Source organism: Leptonychotes weddellii, chromosome 8 (genome assembly GCF_054177405.1).
Source record: "Leptonychotes weddellii isolate Sample4059 chromosome 8, ASM5417740v2, whole genome shotgun sequence".
Classification (NCBI taxonomy): Eukaryota; Metazoa; Chordata; class Mammalia; order Carnivora; family Phocidae; genus Leptonychotes; species Leptonychotes weddellii.
This window is the reverse complement of record NC_138376.1, coordinates 31583296-31604968: the sequence shown is the minus strand read 5'-3', so window position 1 is coordinate 31604968 and position 21673 is coordinate 31583296. Positions and strand designations below refer to the sequence as shown.

At 50.1% G+C, this 21673-nt stretch overlaps 2 protein-coding genes across 21 annotated transcripts in view; one reads left to right on the top strand and one right to left on the bottom strand.

The window, feature by feature from the left end:
* TOMM6 (translocase of outer mitochondrial membrane 6) overlaps positions 1-21673 on the bottom strand; it is a 401564-nt gene that overhangs the window by 10384 nt on the left and 369507 nt on the right. The gene's annotated exons all lie outside the window — the stretch shown is intronic.
* TRERF1 (transcriptional regulating factor 1) overlaps positions 1-21673 on the top strand; it is a 200785-nt gene that overhangs the window by 154112 nt on the left and 25000 nt on the right. For 16 of the 20 annotated variants that reach the window (XR_014147661.1, XM_081828248.1, XM_081828239.1 and 13 more), the window contains 9 exons: positions 7239-8937; positions 10388-10434; positions 11327-11477; positions 12527-12829; positions 16280-16664; positions 17300-17366; positions 18753-18892; positions 19025-19128; positions 20639-20714. Coding sequence is in view for 19 of the 20 variants with exons in the window: in XM_081828248.1 (XP_081684374.1) it covers positions 7504-8937; positions 10388-10434; positions 11327-11477; positions 12527-12829; positions 16280-16664; positions 17300-17366; positions 18753-18892; positions 19025-19128; positions 20639-20714 (2707 nt within the window). In the remaining variant the exon portion in view is untranslated. The remainder of the gene's footprint in view (positions 1-7238; positions 8938-10387; positions 10435-11326; positions 11478-12526; positions 12830-16279; positions 16665-17299; positions 17367-18752; positions 18893-19024; positions 19129-20638; positions 20715-21673) is intronic. The other 4 variants (XM_081828252.1, XM_081828253.1, XM_081828254.1 and 1 more) reach the window with 2 other exon arrangements.

The window sequence follows — 21673 nt, the reverse complement described above, 5'->3', positions numbered from 1 at the left end:
GGTACTATTAGCCATCATCGGCCGAACTCGTCCACGGTAATTGGGTTACAGAATCATAAAATATCCACCGGCTTTACTTAGAAGACTAATCAGAAAGCATTTAGAACAACAACATTGCTATAAAGGAGACCGCGAACTGTGGGCCCACGCCTTGGAGAATTGCCCTTGGCCTCTGCCGCCTCTGGGGAGCTGGGGCGAGAGCTGGACTGCGAAGAATCCCAGGAGAACCCAAGTGAAGCTCCTTTGACAGACCTGAGGGGAAGGCTTGCCCCAAACCCAAGCCAAGTCATTTAGGGGATTGTGTATACAGTCTCTGAGTGATGACCCAGTGTCGGAAAAAGGAAAATCTTTTTGGTTTTTCTTCCTCCAACCAGCAGCGGTGGTCTGGCAGGAGCGGGGTGTTACCCCGGCTGAATTATAAGCAAACAAGTCCCGCTGAGTCCTTGGCCAAAGTCAACTTCCTCCCTCTCTCTCTTTCTGGTTCAAAGGACAGTCCTTTTGGACAGATAGCCTCCTTGCAGATTGTGCTCTGTCTCCTGGTGCTCCTGGGGTGGGCGGGTGGGGGACGGGACTTTGATGCGTTAGAATAGGGGTCAGCAAACTTTGGCGGGGGCCAAACCCAGCCTACACATGGTTTTATACCACCTGTGAGCTAAGGGAAGGGTTTTTACATTTGTACATGGTTGAAGAAAAAAATCAGAAGAACCGTAATATGTCTTGATATGAGAAAAATATGTAAAATTCAAATTTCAGTGTCCGTAAATGAAGTTGTATTGGCACACAGCCACGCCCATTCGTGCTGTATCATTTTATGGCTGCTTTCACGCTGCAGCTGGGAAGTTGTGACAGATTGTATGGCCCACAAACCTGAGAATATTTACTAGCTGGCCCCATACAGAAAAACTCCTGTGCTGAAAAGTCTGTGCAGAGCCTTATTATCTACAGTATCCCGTGACTCTGGTGCTGTAGGGCACTTGGCCTGAAACAGAAAATAATAGATTCCATCCCTGGGTCCATGTCAGGGGTAAAGTGCTCTCCGTCTCATTTGCTTGGCTCAGCGTCTCAGTTCAATGAGCGTTGATTGAGCATCTGCTGTGTCCCAGGCACTGGGACACAATATGAGTAGGATGCCGTCCCTGCCTTGGAACGACGGGACAGCCAGTGGGCAGATGGGCATGGAAGCAGGGCATGTGACTCTCATGCTTCGGGGGGAACAGAGAGGGCACTTCGGGTTCTGAGTCAGCCTTCATTTGTTGATTCCACTCTGGAATCCCAGAGTCTTGCTCTGAGGAAGGAATTGATCAAAGAAATGGTGAAAGTAGTTCTGTTAATTAGTTCATGAGCGAAAAAGCTCCTGGTGCCAATTACCCAATAGAAAATGTTTTACATAATGAGCAAAGCAGTTACCTTATTAGAAAAATCATTAAGACTTGAGTCCTGAGATGGTAGTATGACAATTCTAGATTGATTAATCTGCCAAGAACAGTTTCTAGGTTGTAAATGTATACTTAAAATACCTTTTGACAAAATGCTGAACTGTGGCATGCTACCATCTTTGCAGAAGGCAAATGTTTCTAGAATATGCAAGAATCTGAGTGATTGGGGCACCTGGGTGGCTCAGTTGTTAAGCGTCTGCCTTCGGCTCAGGTCATGATCCCAGGGTCCTGGGATCGAGCCCCTCATCTGGCTCTCTGCTCCACGGGAAGCCTGCTTCTCCCTCTCCCACCCACCCTAGTTGTATTCCCTCTCTCGCTGTCTCTCTCTCTGTCAAATAAATAAATAAAATCTTTCAAAAAAAAGAATCTGAGTGATTGTCCCAAGAGAGCTGGGCTGCTGGGTATCTAGGAATAGAGGCAAGAGGAAGAGTTTTCACGCATACCCTTTTTAAAAAAATTTGCTCTGACTTTTCACTTTCTTTTTAAGCACTTATTTATTTGGGGTATTTTCACTCTTCTGTATATTCCGTTACGCCTTTTGAATTTTGAACCACATAAATATAGTTCCTACTTAAAAAATATATATATATATTTTATATACATATATTTTATATATATATTTTATATATATATATAAATTTATACACAGGAAGTATTTAAGTTCTTGGGGAAAGTAAATAAATAAAAATTTAAAAATCTGTAAAGTTAACCTAAGATAGGGGTGTCTGGGTAGCTCAGTCAGTTAAGCATCTGTTTTCAGCTCAGATCATGATCCCCAGGGTCCTGGGATCGAGCCCCGCATCGGGCTCGCTGCTCCGTGGTGGGCCTGTTTCTCTCTCTCCCTCTGCCTGCTTCTCCCCCTGCTTGTGCTGGCTCTCTCTCTCTCTCTGTCAAGTAAATAAATTTAACGTAAAATAAATAGCACAAGGTTTTGCCACTACCTCGTTATCTCTTCCTAGGGAAGTCATTTTCCCCTCTCTTCATTCGACGTATGATTCTTGAATGCCTGCCGCTGTGAACCAGGCACTATTCTCTGGGCCTCAGCTTCTAAATCTGTCATGTGGGGAGACCAGATGAGCTTTACCACAGTCTTCACCTGGAGAGGGCATCAGACTCAACAGAGGGCCCATTAAAACACAGACTGCTGTCCCCTGACCAAGTTTCTGATTCAGTGGGCCTGAGTAGGGGCCAAGAGTTAGCATTTGTAACAAGTTCCCATGTGATGCTTATGCTGCTGACCCAGGAACCACCTCTGACTTCGTAGGGTTCTGTACTTGTAAGTAAACTACATCTCCAGTTCTGAAAATATTAGAGAATAAAGAATAGATTCCTGTAGCTCAGAACACAAAACAGACACATCAACAGAAGTAAAATTATCTAGCTTCCATTCCACCCACAGGGGCATGGTGGAGGGACAAGAAATCAGGTCATGGTCAGAATCTGGTGAGTTTCAATAAGTAATTCTTCCTGTGGGAGGTAACGTGGTGCAAAGCCTTTTGAGGAAGGTTAAGTGGTGAGGTTTAAGCTAGGCAGGGCATTCTGTTATCATCAGGCCTAGTGCCCACAGGATAACACTGCTAGCGGTCATTTTAAAGCCCCCACAATTTATCCCTGCCTTACAAGTTCAGTCTGATCATCAGTGAGTTCCTGACATGGACACCTGCACCTGACTCCACGCTTTTATACACACCATTCCCTCAACCAGAATACCCTTCCTGGTCTTCTCATCTCTGTATGAACTCTATTTGTCCATCACGACCCAGGTAAACCTAACTGTTCTCCATAAGAACTTAACATTCATTCCCCCTACACTGTGTCTTTTCCTGCTGATACCAATTCAGTGGGACACTTGATCATTGTTAACTTTTTTTTTTTCATTCATCAATTCATTCATTCAACAAATATTACCCCTCCTTCAACAAATCCCTATTGGAGGGCCTACAATATGCTGGGCATTATGGTAGGTTTTGGGAATAAAATCATAGGCAAAAACAGACATGGCCCCTGCTCTAATAAAGAGAAATCCATTCATCAAATAATGGCACTGGTGGAGGTACAATTATGGACTGAGAATAGTGGTTTGAAAGAAATGAATGTGTAAGAAATGACCCTGATGTTGACTTGTGGTTGGGGTCGGAGTAGACTTCCTTAAGAAATACAGTCTGAGCTGAGATCTGAATGAAGGATGCCCAGGACGTGACTAATGAAAAGAGTATGGGAAAAGGAACAGCTTTCCAAATTAGGGGTGTGGGGGCACACCAGCATGTGCAAAGATCCTGTGGTGGGAGGCAGTGTGGCAGCTTCAAGAAACTGAGAGAAGACCAGAATGGCTTGGGGTGGTGGGATGAGAAGGTGGTAAAGAACAAAGAAAAGAGAGATACATTGCCAGACTGGGACAAACTTCAGAGCCTGATTGGCCTTGTTCATGATTTTGATTTTTAGCCTTAAGAGCACTAGGATGCCCTCAGAGGATTTTGAACAGTGATGGGGTCGGAGTTAAATTTAAAAAGTTCATTCTGCTGCTGCTGTCTGTAGCATGGACAAGACCAAAAGCAGGGAGATGAGTTGGAGGCTATTGGGATGGTCCAGAAGACAGATGAGGAGGTAAATTGATAGGTTGTGGGGTTGGTTAAAGGAGAGGGAGGAGTCGAGGGGCAAGAGTTTAGAGGAGCATCCATTCTGAGGAACATGATGTTGACTTTGCCTTTGAATATGGAAGTAGAATTTGGGGTAGGCAGCTGAGCAGGAGCCCAGACCCTCCGGACTGGGAGTAGTGACTGGGGGTCAGCAAGGTATAGTGGTGAGTGGGGATGTCAAGGAGGAGAGCTTGTGTGAGAAGAGAAAGGGTGTCTCCTCAGACTGGGTCATAAGCCCCTGAAGGAGACTCACTTCCCAGTGGCAGCACAGGGGATGTTTCTCTCATTTCTCCCTTCGTTCTGCTCGCCGTCATCCAAATTCAGGTCTTAGTTATATCTCACCTGGATGCAGCGAGAGCCTACTAAAATTCTCAAATTTTAATGTGCACGTGAATCACTTGGGGGTCTTGATAAAATGCAGATCCTGATTCAGTAGATGGAAGCTGAAGCCTTGAGATTCTGAATTTCTGACAAGCTCCCAGGTGATACGGACCGCATTTTCAGTGAGGGGAGTGGGTCTCCTTGCTTCTGAAGCTCAGCGCCATCAAGCCCAGCATCCTTGTGCCTGCTCGGATGCCTTCAGTAGCCATTCATGGTCATATTCAGGATCTACTCTAGCTCTCCTTGGCCAGCCATGGTTTCCTCCCACTGGTTCCCTTCATCCACCCTTCATTCTACCAAACCAAAGCAAATCCCTTGCTCTGAATTTGTCCCTCTCTATCATTCAGAAAGGGACAGATACCAACTCAGTCTAGTTCCCGGTTGGAGGGGGGCTACTGCAATGGTCTTCACACTTTGCTGCTTGAAATCCCCCATAAAAGGATGTGGTAAATGTAATGACCCCCCTCACACATTTTCAGTTTACATCTACGTTTTTTATCATACATTTGCAGAAGATGCAATTTCCAGTATATTATAAACATTGATATTTTTAAATAAAACTATTACGTCACTGTTTTAAATTTATCCAGTGGAATCTAAGCTCCATAGGCATTTGATATCCACCATCATCCATTTTAAAAATGCATGAACACGCTCTTCACTAATTGTCAGTGTTCCTTTTTCTTCTTGAAACTTTATTTCTGTTCACTTCCCCTGTGGAATTTTATCCTAATGGAATATATGTAATCTATTTTATGCTTAAAACTCTTTCATTTGTTTCCCTATCATATTTGTAACAATTTTATATGAAATTAAAACTTCTTTAATTTCCTGAAATCATAAAGCTTTAAGTATTAAAATTTTCTCTGGTTTGAGTTATGTTAACAATTATTAATAGGACATGATCAAAATAACATAAATGTATTGTTGATTTGGATAAATAATTAATAAACATAAAACCTAAAATTATATTGAAGATGCATCTCTTGGTGAGATGGTAATGCTGGATGACTTTTTAAAATAAAGCTTTTTATTGACTTAAGACATACATACCTATATATGACCAGAGTGTACAGCTTGAATTATCCAAGTGAGCACACTCACTTGAATAAATACAGTTATCACCACGCCCAGAAATAGAATACTGCTGGCATTGGGTTATTTCTTCAGTTTGTTTTTATATTCGTGGAAGAATATTACGTATTGTATGGGATTTGAGACGGGCCGACATTGATTACATTTCCATTTTTTAGTCATAGAGATGTAAGCCCTGAATATCCTCATTTGTGTGAACTGATAGAAGTTTTGTTAAAACAGGATCACTCAGTTCTTCCCTTTTTTTAGAAAAGATTTTTATTTATTTATTTGACAGAGAGTCACAGCGAGAGAGGGAACACAAGCAAGGGGAGTGGGAGAGGGAGAAGCAGGCTTCCCGCGGAGCAGGGAGCCCGATGTGGGGCTCCATCCCAGGACCCCGGGATCATGACCTGAGCTGAAGGCAGATGCTTAATGACTGAGCCACCCAGGTGCCCCGATCACTCAGTTCTTGATCTGCTTCCGAGTTCTATACTGAAAATCACATAGCGATCTATCACTAACAATTAGACTTTAATTACTTCTGTTAGGCCCTCCTAAGAAAAAAAAGGAATTGGAAACCATCCAGCTTCAAAGAAGATTCACCACTCATTTATTAGAGTTGCTTATTTTCTAGATGGTGGCCAGGTGGGTTTTACTGGGGCGATAATAAGCCCAGTTAAGATTTGGGATTGGGTAAGAGGTCTGTCTTTCTTTTGTAGAGAAGGAGGGCAGTTGTGAGAGTGCAAGTATAAAACATCAACTTGCACCTTCGTCACCAGTCAGTTCTAGAAAACAGCTTCTATGGAAGTTTGAGGATCTGGGAATTAAGAGAAAGGAAAACTTTCTCTTAAAACTTGGAGTGCATGTGTGTAGTGCTTGGAACGTCTTCGTGTACTCCCAGGGGTTCACAGACCCCAGTTAGACGTCCCCTAAAGGACCTGTCTGAGTCAAACCAGACTAAACCAGTCTCTCTAGATATCCTAGTTCATGGTTCTAAGACATGTCCCAGTATGGTTTTTCATGCCAGGTCAGCACTGTGCAGAGATGTTTCCCTGAGCAGGGACCTCAGAAAGCAGGGAACTGTGTTGACGGGACAGGCAAACTAATGTGTGCAATACTCCCCTTGGAAACTTTCTCCGGTTCCGTTCTTATCTGGCATAAGCTCTCCAGTCTGAGTTCCCATATCTGTTATTTTTACTTTTTTATTACGTGCATCCTTCCTTCTGGCATCGTATTTATTCATGTGACCCATCATCACCTTTTCTAACCATAAACACCTCAAGAGCTGGCCCATGTCATAATCATTTCCTGGCATTGTGCCTTACGCTTAGTAGGTGTCTAGTAAGTATTTGTTGAGCAGGTAAGTTGATAAATGAATGGCTTAACCTTCTTCACATCCCCTGCAGGTCCTAGGATAGTGCCAAGTCCCAGAAGAAAGGAGGAATTAATCAGTGAGCAAAACAGTGAATTAACAAATCAATGAACCAATGAACCATGGAACAATGGCTGGAAAGTAAGAGAGTTCCCAACTCCCATGAGGGCCCAGATCTGCAGAATCAGTGTAAAGGGTGTGCAGTGTATGAAACAGGCTATTTCCAATCAAGTCTCCTGTTTTGTATTAAATTCTCTAACTGGTCAGGGTAGATGTCATTGTTCCTGCGGAGCATCCAAGTAAATCCGGTCCTGTGCTTTGCACCTTGTCTTGCAGGTGTGCGCGGCATCTCTGCACCCCGGCAGTGTTCGGTCCGTACCTTGGCCCGCGTGACCATGTCAAGCCCCCCGCTCTGCACATGAGTGGTACAGACCAACAGGAACATCTGGCTGCAGCCACGTTCACAGACATGTCAGCCGTGGAATAGTGTGGACACCTTCTCTCAGCTTCTCAGGGTTTCAGTCCTTTTGGGTTTGTTTCATTGACCTTTTTTTTTTTTTTATGGTTTTGTGGCTGGACGTTCCCGGCCAAGGCAGGCGCCATGGGGGATCAGCAACTCTACAAGACCAATCACGTGGCCCACAGTGGTGAGAACCTTTTTTACCAACAGACCCCACTTGGCATCCATGGCGGGCTGAACCACAACTATGGGAATACAGTCACAGGGGCTGGAATGGAGGCCCCTCAGGCATCACCCATCTCCCCCCACTTCCCTCAAGATACTCGGGATGGTCTAGGCTTGCCTGTTGGCTCCAAAAACCTGGGCCAAGTGGATACCTCGAGGCAGGGAGGGTGGGCAGCTCACACCGGGCCTGGAAACCATGTCCAGCTACGCGGCAACCTGACCAACTCAAACATGATGTGGGGGACCCCAGCCCAGCCTGAGCCCACCGATGGATACCAATATACCTACTCCCAGGCCAGCGAGATCCGGACCCAGAAACTCACCAGCGGTGTCCTGCACAAGCTAGACTCCTTCACCCAGGTGTTCGCCAACCAAAACCTGCGAATTCAGGTCAACAATATGGCCCAGGTGCTGCACACCCAGTCGGCAGTGATGGATGGGGCCCCTGACAGTGCCCTCCGCCAGTTGCTGTCCCAGAAGCCCATGGAGCCCCCAGCGCCGGCTCTTCCTGCTCGCTACCAGCAGGTGCCCCAGCAGGCTCACCCTGGTTTCCCCGGCGGGCTGTCCAAGCCAGCCCTGCAGGTAGGGCCACACGCCAGCCAGGGGCACCTGTATTACGACTACCAGCAGCCGCTGGCTCAGGTGCCGCTGCAGGGAGGACAGCCACCGCAGGCCTCCCCGATGCTGTCCCAGCACATGCAGCAGATGCAGCAGCACCCGTATTATGCGGCGGCGCCGCCGCAGGCTGGGCAGCAGCACATGCCCCTGCAGGACCTGCCGCAGCAGCAACCGCCGCCGCTGCCGCAGCCCCGCCCACCGCAGCCTCAGCAGCCCCAACAGCAGCTGCAGCAGCGGCAGGGTCCGATGCAGATACCTCAGTATTACCAGCCCCAACCCGCGATGCAGCACTTGCAAGAGCAGCCTCAGCAACAGCAGCAGCAGATGCACCTGCAGCCCCCCTCTTATCACAGGGACCCCCACCAGTACGGCCCGGAGCAGGCGCACGCTGTCCAGCTGATCCAGCTGGGCTCCGTGCCCCAGTACTACTACCAGGAGCCCCAGCAGCCCTACGGCCACCACCTCTGCCAGCAGAGCCACCTGCCCCAGCACCAGCAGCGCGAGGACAGTCAGCCCAAGACCTACCCGAGCGACAGGCAGGCCCAGGCCATGCTGAGCTCCCACGGCGACCTGGGGCCTCCCGATGCAGGAATGGGAGACCCAGCAAGCTCGGACCTGAACCGGCTCGGCGGGGCCCTCCCGCACCGGCCGCTCCTGTCCCCCGGTGGGATCCACCTCAACAGCGTGGGGCCTCAGCACCAGCAGCTGTCTCCCAGTGCCCTGTGGCCCCAGGTACTCTCAGCGTGGGGGCAGCTCCGGGTACCTCGGTGTGCTGCAGCGCCAGCCAGAGCTGAGTCTGTCTAGGCAGGGCCCAGCCCTCTAGCCAGACCCCTCCCAGGCTTCTGTTCCCTGTTCACGCCACGAACGTTCACCCACATGTGCCAGACGCTGTCTGTGCCAGGCACGTGGGACACAGAAGCGATTTCGACTCAGTCCTCTGCCCACTGAGCTTAATCTTGCTACAGAGGTGGCCAGAATACCATATGAGGTCTTGAATGATGCACGTAGTGGTCAAGGCCTGAGTCAGGGGCCCAGGGACCACACGGTGGGGTGTCTGGTCCCCTTAGGTCTGAATCCGCAGAGAATTCCTTTGTGAAATCGTTCCCCCTTTGGGAAGGAGGCCACGTTATGACAGCCTTTCTCCAAGCATATTGCTCAGACCAGGAAGACCATAGAATGTTTAATAGATAAGGCTGGGGGGAGACAGGTTCTCCAAATAAATCCATTTTGGGGGTTCCTAAAGTGGATCAGGTTGCAATGCTGAGGGGCTTCTCAGAGCCTTTAATGTGCCAATGGGCGCTGGGAATCTCCCAGAGGGGATACCTCCTGTAGCTTCAGAGATGAGAATCTTAGCTCAGGATTCAGGCAGGTAAAGGGAGTAAGCAAAGTGGCCTGTTAGGAGATAATGAGGAGTGGTGCCAGCTCTGGTGGCCTGGAGGACAAAGGCCCCATCTGATGGCATCCTTATTCAGGACTTTTAAAAACCGTCTAGCCCAACAAAAACCGTCGGCAGGCCTGTGGGCCACGGCTGTTAACCATGATTGTTTCCCAAATGTATTTGCCACAAAACGGCCTCCTGTGTGCTGGGCACTGTTCATGCCTTGGCGTGTTCTAGGTGCTATAGTCATGTGACAATAGGCTCAGGGGAGAAGGGGACCAGGATAGATGGAGAGAAGGCTCTGCTGGAGACTGGAGATGAACTCCCCTTGACCCTGTCTTGCTTGAGACTCAGGCCCATTGGTAATGGAGAGCCTTTATGAATATAAGAATAAGGTGGCATGGCCAATGCCGACCTGACGAGCAGGAGGTCTCCGGGCATGCCGCTGTGTCGTCCAGCTCTCTGTTCCATGTTTCTCTTGGGAATGGAGCCTGTCTGTGCACACAGTGGTGGACAGGGAGAAAAGGAAGGAACGAGGTGGGGGATTGAGTCCTGGTGGGCTGGTGGCTGGTGGCAGCTCCCGGAGTAGGTGCGTTACCAAGTTGGGAGGCTGGGAGAAGCAAGGGAAAGAAGTGTCAGGTGCACCCAGCACCTGGACATGAACTGCTGGCCCCTGTGAGCTTGGGGAAGCATCTTAGAAAGTGCAGGCCCAGGGGTTCCCTCAGCTCAAAGACTCCTCCCGTGAGAAAGACATTTTTTTTCTCTTTCTTCTTTCTTCCCATGTCCTGCATGGCTCAAAATTAGATGCACCTACCTGATGGCAGAGCCCAGCCAGGGTCCCCCGAGTCAAGGTAGGATGGATGCAAGAAGGCATGTTGGCATTTTGGGAGAGTGGGAGGTTTTCCTGGGTTGTCTCTCCAGATTCATTTTCAAATTCAAAGTCAATTTCTTAAAGAAGTTTATCATAATAATAGCAGCAGCTATTGTGTTTGAGCATTTACTGTGTGCTAGGCACTCTATATTTTGTGTAATAAAGCAGCCCAGTGGGGGTGGGTAGGATTACCATGTGCCTAGCACACAGTAAGCACTCGACCATCCTTGGCTTTATTCCTGTGACTTTACGAGTGAGAAAACAGGCTCAGAGAGCTTGGAGTTGTACATCAAGTAAGTGGCAATACGGGGATTGACTCCAGAGGCCATGTTCTGTCCACTGTTCATTCAGTCAAGTATTTATTGAGTATCTATCATGTGCCAGGCAGAGAGCTAAGCTTTGAGAATGCAGCAGTAAATAGTATAGACTTGCTTCCCCCCATCATGGGCATGGTAAATTCTTAGCCAGAACCTGACAAACTGCTAAGACATGCCGTCTAGAGGCTGAACCAAGGGACTTAGACACGTGTCTCCAAGGGAAGGCTTCTGGAAGAGGCAGCCTGAGCTGACTCTAGAAAGATAATAAATAGGCCAGAGGTGGAAAAAACCCAGCACTTGATGACCTAGAATGAAGGACGTTTTGTTCAACTCCTGCGTGACTTTGAGTAAGCCCTTTTTCCCCACTCTTGAGCCCAGTTTTCCATCTGTAAAGTGGGCTTAGTTCTCTGAAGGGTATTGGGATAATACAAGTGGGGCCATGGGAGCACTGGATGAATGAAATGGGTTCATTGTGGGGTGTGAGGTCTTGCGATAAGTCACCCTTCCTCTTTGTCAACATGTGTGTCCTCTCCATTTGGTCCTACCCTTGAGCAGTGGCCAACCAAAAGGAGTGTTTGGGGAGCAATTTGATGCCAAGAACAAACTGACGTGCTCCATCTGCCTGAAGGAATTCAAGAGCCTACCTGCCCTGAATGGCCACATGCGGTCCCACGGGGGAATGAGAGCCTCCCCCAGCCTCAAACAGGTTAGCAGGAGCCAGCTCCCGGCCCTTCCCAGGCCATGTGTTGCTTGCTTTGCTTTGCTGCCGTCAGACAGAGAGTGATGTGACCCCCCGGTGGGCCCCTGGGGAGGCACCATCCTTCCCTAACGGGAGTGCCTAAGCTTTGCCCCTAGGAGCCAGCCAGGTCAAACAGACCCCACTTCCACTGGTTCCATGAACAAGGGTCAAAAACAGAGGGGCTCGAAACCTTTTGAGGGATCCCAGTCTCTCCACTTCCTGAAAAAGACAGCAAAGAAAACACGTAGATGCGATATTATTTTTAACTTCTGCTGCTTAAAGCACCTAAGACCAGAGTCTCTTGGGCCTCCCAGCGTAGTAGCCGGTGGCCAGGGAAAGCTAATGTGACCATTGGGCTCTCAGCCAGCACTTTCTACTCACCGGTGCACTAGCGTGAGACTCTAGCAATGGAAGGTCTTTAAATACCCTCAGGATTATCCAGCGAGGATATCCATGTGGTGAGCTACCCATGCAGTTTTAGAGTGAGATTAAAATTCGAAGAATTTCTTAAAGTCTTTAGGTATTATTGGTCCAAATTTAAGTCTATGGGATTAACTCTCTGTTCACCAAAATCCTGGATACTCTGGCTCACTCCCATCTCCTGACCATTCCAGATCAAAGAGCTTTGTCTTCCATTGGACAGATGAGTAAACTGAGGCCCGTAGAATTAAGAGGTCCTGCACAAGAGCTTACATGTTTTGTTTTGTGCCTGATTACCAGTCCATATCCTTTTCTTTAAAAGCGACAACAACAACAAAACTTCAGTATCTGCTTTAATTATACAAGTGATAACGGTCGAGATTCTTTAAACATAGGAAATAGAGTGCATGGCCTTGTCCACTGCCAACTGGCGTCACTTGAGCCAAGGGACTCAGGGCTGCAGGAAGGAAACCACCCTGCCGTGGTTCTCTGTCACCCACGCATGATGTCCTGCAACATTTCAGGAAAAGCAAAGTGCGTCCCCCCTTGGGAAGGCTGCTCTCAGCCCAGGACCAAAGCCTTTATTGTCTGTGTAGGAGGAAGGAGAGAAGGCCCTGCCGCCTCAGCCTCAGCCCCAGCCTCCACTACCACCTCCGCGGCCACTGCAGCTCCCTCCCGAGGCAGAAAGCCTCACGCCTATGGTCATGCCCGTGTCTGTCCCTGTCAAGCTTCTCCCGCCCAAGCCAGGCTCTCAGGGCTTCGCCAGCAGCATCGTTGCCGCCCCCTCCGCCAGAGACAAGCCAGCCAGCTCGATGTCGGACGACGAGATGCCCGTGCTCGTGAGGATGACCCTCTCTCCCCCACACTCACCCCAAGGGGCTGCCCCTCACCCGCCTGCTGTGAGTTGCTGCTCTGCCCCCGCCCACCTGGGGCGGGAACCTCCCTTTGCTTTCCTGGAGATGGGGCAGCTCTTCCAGGGTCACTGGCCTGAGCTCAGACATGGCTTGGTCTCTCGGGGTGAGCCCCACACGGCCGCCTGGGGAATCCCGTCCTTGTCCACACTGCCTGCTCCCCAGCGAACACCCGTTACTCTACCATGCTAACGGTCTGGGTAGATCCTGAGACCTGAAGGTATTCCAAGAGGGAAACAAAGACGATAACTCAGCTGGTGTAATCACAGCTATTAAAATACGGAAGTACTATCCCAGACAATAAATAGCTATTGCCTGGAGCCCTGGCCCCCCGACTTCAGGATCTCCAGACCTCCTCAAATCCAGCAGCTACAGATGGAAGCCCTGGCACAGCAAGCCTCCCATGCAGTAGCCCTGGGATCCGTTCTGATGGTCAGCCTAAGCGGATGCTTCATATTTTCGGTATCCCACCTGCATTATTAGCCTTAGAGGACCTAATTCACTAAGGTTCCCAAAGTAATTCCACTGAGAGACACCCACCCACCAATCTCAGGAAAGCAAAGAGATTTGTGTTTCTCACTCACTCTGAAGTTCCCCTTCTCTTTGTCAAATTCCAAGTGCTTCACCCAAGCAGCTTAGCTTGGCTCTGGGGCAGAGATCTCTCTCTCTCTCCCCCTCTCCTTCTCCTTCTCCCTCTCCCTCTCTCCCTCCCTCCCTTCCTCTCTCCTTCTCTTTCTGTCTCCCTCCCTCTTACCTCCTTCCCTCCCCTGGGGAGTCTGCAACCCATGTGGTCGACTACATCAGATTTTGTTCCCTCTCCACAAAGTGGTGTGCTGGGTCACATTTGTCCTCAAAGAATAAGTGGCTGCTGGGATTCCAGGTGGTATGAGGGTGGGGTTGGGCCAAAATAGGGGTAGGGTGGATAATTAAGAGAACTAGAAAAGTCCAGAAAGAACCTTCTTGATTCTCTGTGTGATACCAAGGCCTCAGAAGAGGAGAGGCTGAGGGGGAACCTCTGGGAGTGAGCACGGTTCTCATAAGCTGGCAGGACTTGGGGGCCAGTAACAAGCAGAGAGATGAAATGACAGCCAAGCTCCCGCTTTGCCCAGGGAAGTTCCTGATTTAGCGGGAGAGACACTGTTTCTACCCCTAGAGAACTCTCAGCCTGAAGCTGGAGACGGTATGGTTCCTAGTCACAGAGGGGTCGGGGTCCCAGGCAGCACCCTCTGCCCCGATTTAAGACAGTGGTAAAGAAACCAGGGCAGAGAGTAAACAGTGGTCCCCCAGAGGGGAGGACCCCTGGGCAGCTAAAGTAACTAGGGACTGGGGAGACGAAGGGAGTTTGGTATGAATTCGCTCAGAAGACCACCATGAGCACAGTTCTGAGCAGGGTTTTAAAGGCAGAGATGAAGCTGGCTTTGTGGAAAAGGTGAGAGAGACATTGTTAAATGAGACAAGGTGAGCTAGAAGCATGTAGCCAGGATTGAGTAAATAGGGGCAAGGTCCTGACACTTGATGTAAAGAAATTAAAATGTCTGGGGAGGAGCCCTGGGTTCTAATCCCCACTCTGCTGCTGGCCCCCTGGGGACGCAGACAACTGAGACCCTCTTCCTTGAAAAGCCTGGGCTTCTCCCCTGAGCTGGGGGTTGGACTCCTCAGTGGTTCTCCCTGCTCTGGGGAGCTTTTAAAACCTATCAGTGAGTGGTCCCACCTCCAGAGTCTGAATAGCCTGGTAGAGGTGGAACCCTGTAAATGCTTCCTCTCAAGTGACATCCAGACCTAACATTCTGGGTGGTTTCCCTGGCCCAGGGTCTTCGAGCCTTGCCTGGAGTTGAGAACTGGAGTAACAGGACCAAAGGCTCAAGCACAGGGAGCCCAAAAGGGACCTGTATCAGAGGTCTGGATTCCCGCACAGGGTTGAAAGTCATGCAAGGTCAGCCTGTGCTCAGATGGCCTCATCAGTTATCCGGGAACAGGGTATATATAAAGCTTCGGGATTGCTTCCCAACTTGGGGGCAGAGACATCCACGCCCCATTCTCAGAGTTCTCTCTCTGCTTCAGCCTCAGGTGGTGAGGAGCCCTCTGGTGGGGAAAGGAGGCAGGTTATAGCACTCTGGCCTCAGGAGAGCCCCCTGGGGGTGAGCTGGGAGCCTGGAGGGGTCCCTCTGCCCCCTCTCCTTTCCCCACCCCTCAGCTTCCCTAGACTTCCCTCCTGGGGGTTGGGACAGCAGCCCAGAAGACCGTGAAGCTGAGGGAGAAACAGGAGGGGCCAGCAAAGGGAGCCCAGGGCTGAGGGGTGACTGGAGCAGGTCACATGGCCTGGAGGCAGCTGGTCACATGACCATGGCCAGCCCTTCCCATCACCCCCTGCTGCCTCCTTACTCGGGTGCCACCCTGGGCACAGGAATTGCCAGGAACTGCAGCTCTGACAGGCACTGGCCTGCAGGGCCTGGGAGGGTACCACAGACTGCCCAGAACATTTCTGCAGGTATCCCCACTGCCTCTCCCAACCGCACCTCGGCCTCCCCAGCCACACCCAGCTACACCCAGCTCTCCGTTTTTCTGGGCTGATGCTGGCACACACCCCAAGTCTGTTTCTGTTTGGCTTTGGCATGCCCTGCTTATCTATTTATGTGCATATGTTTACTTATTAGTATATATGTATCCATGTGGCAGATCTTCCTTCCAGACTATGCTTGGTTCCGCTGCCATAAAATAAACGAACACTGCTGACAGGAAGCAACCCAGGAGAAGGGCTTGCTGCAAATGAGCTACCGTCCTGGGAGCAGTGGCAGCAGTGGTGAGGGGTGGGGGGCGGGGGGGCTTCACCACATCCGTTTTTAGGAGAGCACATGAAACGGGCACTGAAAGACGGTAGCTGGTTCTCCCTCAGCTCCAGAGTTACCTCGAAGGAGAGCCCAGTGTGGGTCACTGGCCCTGGGGGCCTTGGCTAGGCCTGGCCCCCTCTTCCTGCTCCACAGCCTCTGCCCAGCTTCCCTGAATAGATTATTCTGTCCCCTTCTCAGAACATGTGTTATCTGTCCCTGATGGCCGTCCCCTGGGAACGGTGGGGAATTAAAGGGCCCACTCGGCTGGATTCCGCTCAGCAGATGGGAATGCGGTGATAAGCAATAAAGAATGTGAATTTTTTCTTTCTTGCCCACCCACCATTCCTACCACCCCCATCTCTCTCCAGACATTAGGGATTTCCTCCCAAACCCAAGTTTCCTCCCCCGTCAAGCCACCGAACTCGCCCTGTGGGAACTGGAGGTGGCGGTTTTTCGAGGCAGGGGATGCGGGGTTGGGGAGGGGGCAGATGGCGGGGTGTGGGGGGGGCGGTGTTCCCCGTTAGAACAGACGCTCCCCTTCCCTCAACCTGTGGAGATGGCCTGTGGGGAAAGCCTGAGGATTCGACCCGGACCGTTCTTCCCGTTCTAGGAAATCCCCAAGAAGCCTCAGCCCGTTGCGGCCAAAGCCGAGGAAGCCCTCAAGAGCTTGCCGGAGAAGAAGAAGTTCCGGCACCGGCCCGAGCCGCTCTTCATCCCGCCACCGCCCTCCTACCCCGCCAACCCCGCCGCCTCGTACTCGGGCGCCACCCTGTACCAGAGCCAGCTGCGCTCCCCGCGCGTCCTCGGGGACCACCTGCTGCTGGACCCCGCCCACGAGCTGCCCCCCTACACGCCCCCGCCCATGCTGAGCCCAGTGCGCCAGGGCTCGGGGCTCTTCAGCAACGTCCTCATCGCGGGGCACGGCCCCGGCGCCCACCCGCAGCTGCCCCTCACGCCCCTGACGCCCACGCCGCGGGTGCTGCTGTGCCGCTCCAGTGAGTCCCCGCCTTCCCGCCCCCCCCCCCCCCGGCCCTCGCGGGGCTCCTGCACCCCACCCACTTCTGCCGGAGACGCTTAGACTGCGCGGACGCTACTCCCCCTCAGGGGAAGCCCAGTCTAGCTGGGGAGACCCCGGAGCCGTAATGACGGCCTCTTTGGCGTAAGCGAACAGTTGGAGGTGTGCGCTCGCTCCCTAAGCCCGGGCCGTGGATAATCGTCGGAGACATTCCCCCCCCCCATACCTGTACTAAGTAGATAGACAAATAGGATTAAGTAGTATTCGCAAGACCCGGCTTCCACATCTTCTGCACGCGCTGTATAAAAATCAAGCATGGAGAGCCCGGGAGCTGGTATCTCTTTCTAGAGTAAGAATGGTTTCAGAGGAACGATAGAGCTTAGCCGACCAGAATCGGGGCGCTGGCTTCTCCTTACCCCGTGCGAGAAATGAGTAACCCTCAGCCATTTAGCGGCACATGCCATTCAGTTCCTTGAAGACTACTGGGGGTGACTCTGGCATGGGTTGGGTGGGAGACGGGTCCCATTATGACCGTTTAGGTCACTGATGCTCATTGGCTTTAGTTTCTTCGGTACCTTTCCTGTTGACCACTGACCTCTGGTTTTTGTGCTTCAGACAGCATTGATGGCAGCAACGTGACAGTCACCCCAGGGCCTGGAGAGCAGACCATTGATGTTGAACCGTAAGAAAAAGCCGATTTTGGTTGGTTTGTTTGTTTGTTTGTTTGTTTAAGAACAGAAGCCTCAGCTGAGGATGAGGAAGCACCGAATGAGAAGTTAGAGAAATTGTAGGATCATGGTAGTTCTCAAGTCCTGGTGTTTCAAGGCTCTTTCCAAAGACTAAATGCATACTAAAGCATGAAACCTTATATCCAGAGAACCTAGTGACCCCATCTCCGGCTGCTTGGTTGTGGCCACATGCTTGCACATCCCCAGTGACATTGAGCTCTCTACAAGGTTCCATCCAAATGCCCTTGTTTCCCCGTCCCCTCCCTAAAATTCTTGGCTGGTCCTCCAAATAGGTTTGGTGTGGGTGGGGCTGGGGAGTACAATGGAAGAGAAAGGGGCTATTTACTTTTTTCTTTTTTTTAAGATTTATGTAGTTACGTAGAGAGCATGCATGGGTGAGTGGGGGAGGGGCAAAGGGAGAGAATGTTTCAAGCAGACTCCTCGCTGAGTGAGGAGCCCGACCCCCGACTCGATCCCACAACCCTGAGATCACAACCTGGGCCCAAACCAAGAGTTGGAGGCTCAACTGACTGAGCCACCCAGGAATCACAACAAAGGTGCTATTTTCATAGATAAGCGCGAAAAAGACCAGGTGGTAGAGTGGCGACTACCTTGAGTCAGGAATCTGAAAACCTGAGTTCCAGCACCATTTTTTTATTTGACCTTGATGAAGTTAACCTTTCTAGGCTTTGGGGTTTATTTTTTTAAGATTTTATTTATTTGAGAGAGAGAGAGAGAGCATAAGTGGGAGCAGAGGAAGAAGCCGGCTCCATGCTGAGTCGGGAGCCTGATGCGGGGCTCGATCCCAGGACCCTGAGATCATGAGGCGGACGTTTAACCAAGTGAGCCACTCAGGCACCCCAACCTTTCTAGGCTTTAGTTAACCCACCTATTAAGCGGGAATAATTATCACTGCCTTGCTTACATCACAGATTTTTGTGAGATTCAGATGGGATAATTTATGTGAAAGTGGTCTGAAAGGGATAACAAATACAATAAGCACATTATGTTTGTTCCATTTTTCCTGGTTCAATGGTGCCAGTGGCCATGCTCTGGGCGGCTGTTGTCTTGCAATTAGCATCCTCCCTGTCTGAGTTACAGTGAGCTATGACGCTCCAGGCAGACTTCTCCCCCGCTCCCAGCAGCATCTCTCCCTAATCTTAAAGCTGTTCCTTCTCCAGTGAAAAGGCCATGCCTGGAATCTTAGGATCACACTGTGAGGAAATGCCCCTGCATTCTTCTTGCAGAAGGAACTGGTTTCCTTCTTTTTCAAGTTCCTGACAGTTGCTCTTGACCTCAAATTGAAGACCACACTGTTGTTTTCGTTCTTGTCCTTAAAGACGTATCAACATTGGCTTGAGGTTCCAAGCAGAGATCCCAGAACTTCAGGATGTCTCTGCCTTGGCCCAGGACACACACAAGGCCACACTGGTATGGAAGCCCTGGCCAGAGCTGGAAAACCATGACCTCCAGCAAAGAGGTATTGGCATGTGGGGAGAACTGGGTGGAAAAGGCTTGATCCTCTCACAGGGGTCTCTGGCTCCAGTCTCGGTGTGTTTGTCCATGAGACCAAGCTCTCTCTGATGCAGTGGCTTCTCATTGTCCCCAACAGTGGAGAATCTCCTGAATTTGTGCTGTTCAAGTGCGTTGCCCGGTGGAGGGACCAATTCTGAATTTGCTTTGCACTCTCTTTTCGAGGCCAAAGGTGATGTGATGGTAAGGAACGGTGAAAATAGACTTCACAGTTCATATTCTCCATGTCAGAATTCTGAAAAGTATTTTCCTGAGTTTCTGCATTGTCCGAAATACCATAAAACCAGTTCCTAAGATCATGACCAGTCAACATGCCACCATGTTCCTTTATCTCACTGATTGGGTCAGAATTTAATGCCTGCAGGAGAACCTGCAGTTGGACTTTTGTTTATACATCTGTTCCCAAGTAGTAATTATGATCACATCTGTCTTGGGAAATTAGAATTTGTTTTCAGCAGTCTTATAATTCACATCAGAAACCTGGCCTCCGGTGATAGAGGTAGAAAACCTCACTGAGACAAGACTTGGCCTGAAACAGTGTATCCTACTCTGTTGATTGTCCTTCCCTACTATGGAAGTCAGCCAGTTCGGTGTTCATAGAACTGTTTCTCTCCTAACCAAAATGAAGGGTTTGCTGTGCACCAGCTGGGGTCATTCTTCCACCTTTGACACAGTCAGACCTTTGGTGCCATTTTCCCAGGATCCTAGCTGACCATTTGCCTGCTCCACCTGGGCTCCTGGCAAGGGCACTCAGTCACTAACCTGTTTCCTCTTTAGTAAACACATGGTTTTGGTACCAAATCTAGCCTCTTGCTTTTTGATTTTATGAAAATGTGCAAGTAAACAAGTGTCCCAATACTACCTTCTCATGAGATTATTGATCCCCTTCAAGGATTTTCTAGAATGTTAGAGAACACTCCTTAATCCTTTAAGACAAGTGTTGCAGAGAAGCACTTCTCAAACTTCTAATGTGTACACAAATCACTTGGGGCATCTTGTTAAAATGCAGATTCTTATTCAGAAATTCTGGAGGTGGGGCCCAAGGTCCTACGTTTCCAACCAGCTCCCAGCCAATGCCTGTGCTGCTGGCCCATGGACCACACTTGAGAAGCAAGAATCTAGACCTTGCTCTGTCCCTAACCCATCTACGATTCCCCATGCACCATTTTTTTTTTTTTTAAAGTTGACGAGGCTGAAGGCGGCATATTTGAAAGGGTTCTTTCTCTAAGCTCTCTGGAAAGACAGTATATAGCACAGTTATTACTAACACAACTGTTCATGTTAAATTGTAATGAAATGCGGTTTTTCTGCAAAAACAGTTACAAATCAGCCACTCATTTCCTTGGAGGCTTTCCCCCAGAGATTCAGTCTCCATCCAGAGGAAGCCCCACCGTCTCTCTGAGGCTGGGGTCTTCACCAGGGAAGGCGTGGGGTCTCCACTGCCCCCCTGTTTTTCTCTGACAGGACCAACTGGCTGCAGGCATGGCGGGGGAGGTGTTTGAGTGCCGCGTCCTATGGGGTGCTGGCCAGAAAGGAAGCCCCAGTTAGGGGAGTTTCCCCTCTGGTTTTCCTCCCAGCACCCCCAACTCCTGGCTCTGCAGTGCTGACTCCTTTTCCCCGTTAGGTAATGCTCTTCGCGCGGCCCACAGACCCCGTTACTGACTCTCGCCTTTTCTCTCCCATGGGTCTGCAGGCCGCTCTGGAAATGCTGCTGCTGCGGAAGCCGGTCAGGTTAAAATGCCATCCTTTAGCAAATTACCACTATGCCGGTAGGTTGCCAGGAGCCTTGTGCCCCACTGCTTCCTGAGAGCAGGCTCTTTGCATGTTTGCTGGGGTCACTTTCTAATAATAGACCGACCAGTCCCGTCCTGATCGCCCCTTGTGAGCTCAAGGCCTTCCGGGGCATAGCTGGTGGGGCAGTTGTGTCTGTTGGCTGGGTACTGTTGGGTGCTCGTGTGGGCTCCCCCCACCCTCGTGGATGTGCCGAGAGCCAGGTGATAGCGGATGGTGCCCGCACGTGTGGCGGTGAGACTGGTGCCTCGGCGGGAAGGAACCACAGAGGGGACAGCACGGAGACAACAGCACTCAGCAGCCCCTCGGCTTGGGAATCAGTGGACATCGGTTCAAATCTCGCCTGCAGCCCTTGGCCTTCTGGAACCTTGGTCTCCTCACCCGTGAAACAGGGCTCCTACTCCATCCCTTGCAACATTTTTGTGATGATTAGCGATAGTAGATGTAGCACAATGCGTGGCATATTCTAGTAGCTATTATTCATTTATTGAATAATTATTTATTGAGTACTTGCTGCATACAAGAAACTGTGCTAAGTACTAAGATAAAACAGGGATTTTGACGGACATAGATGGAATCCTACCTCGTGCACTTTGGAGTCTGAGGAGGAAGTAGTTATCAACAGATCACACTCAAGGCAGGACAAAGACGTCTACATATGGATATACTGTACAGACCCGTGTGCATATAAACACACGCATACACGTATATTATATGTATACGTATACACATGTTACACACATACATGTCCACGTACAGAATGTGTCCTGTGACGGTGTGCGTTAACGATGACATCACCAGTAAGGGGGAAGGAGAAAACACCGTTGAGAGTTGAATGTGGTAAGAATCATGAAGAGAGAAGGCGACAGGTTGGGGAGCCTAAAGTGACAAAATGAAGTTGAAATCAACATTTTAATTTCTAGTAATGGGTAAGCCT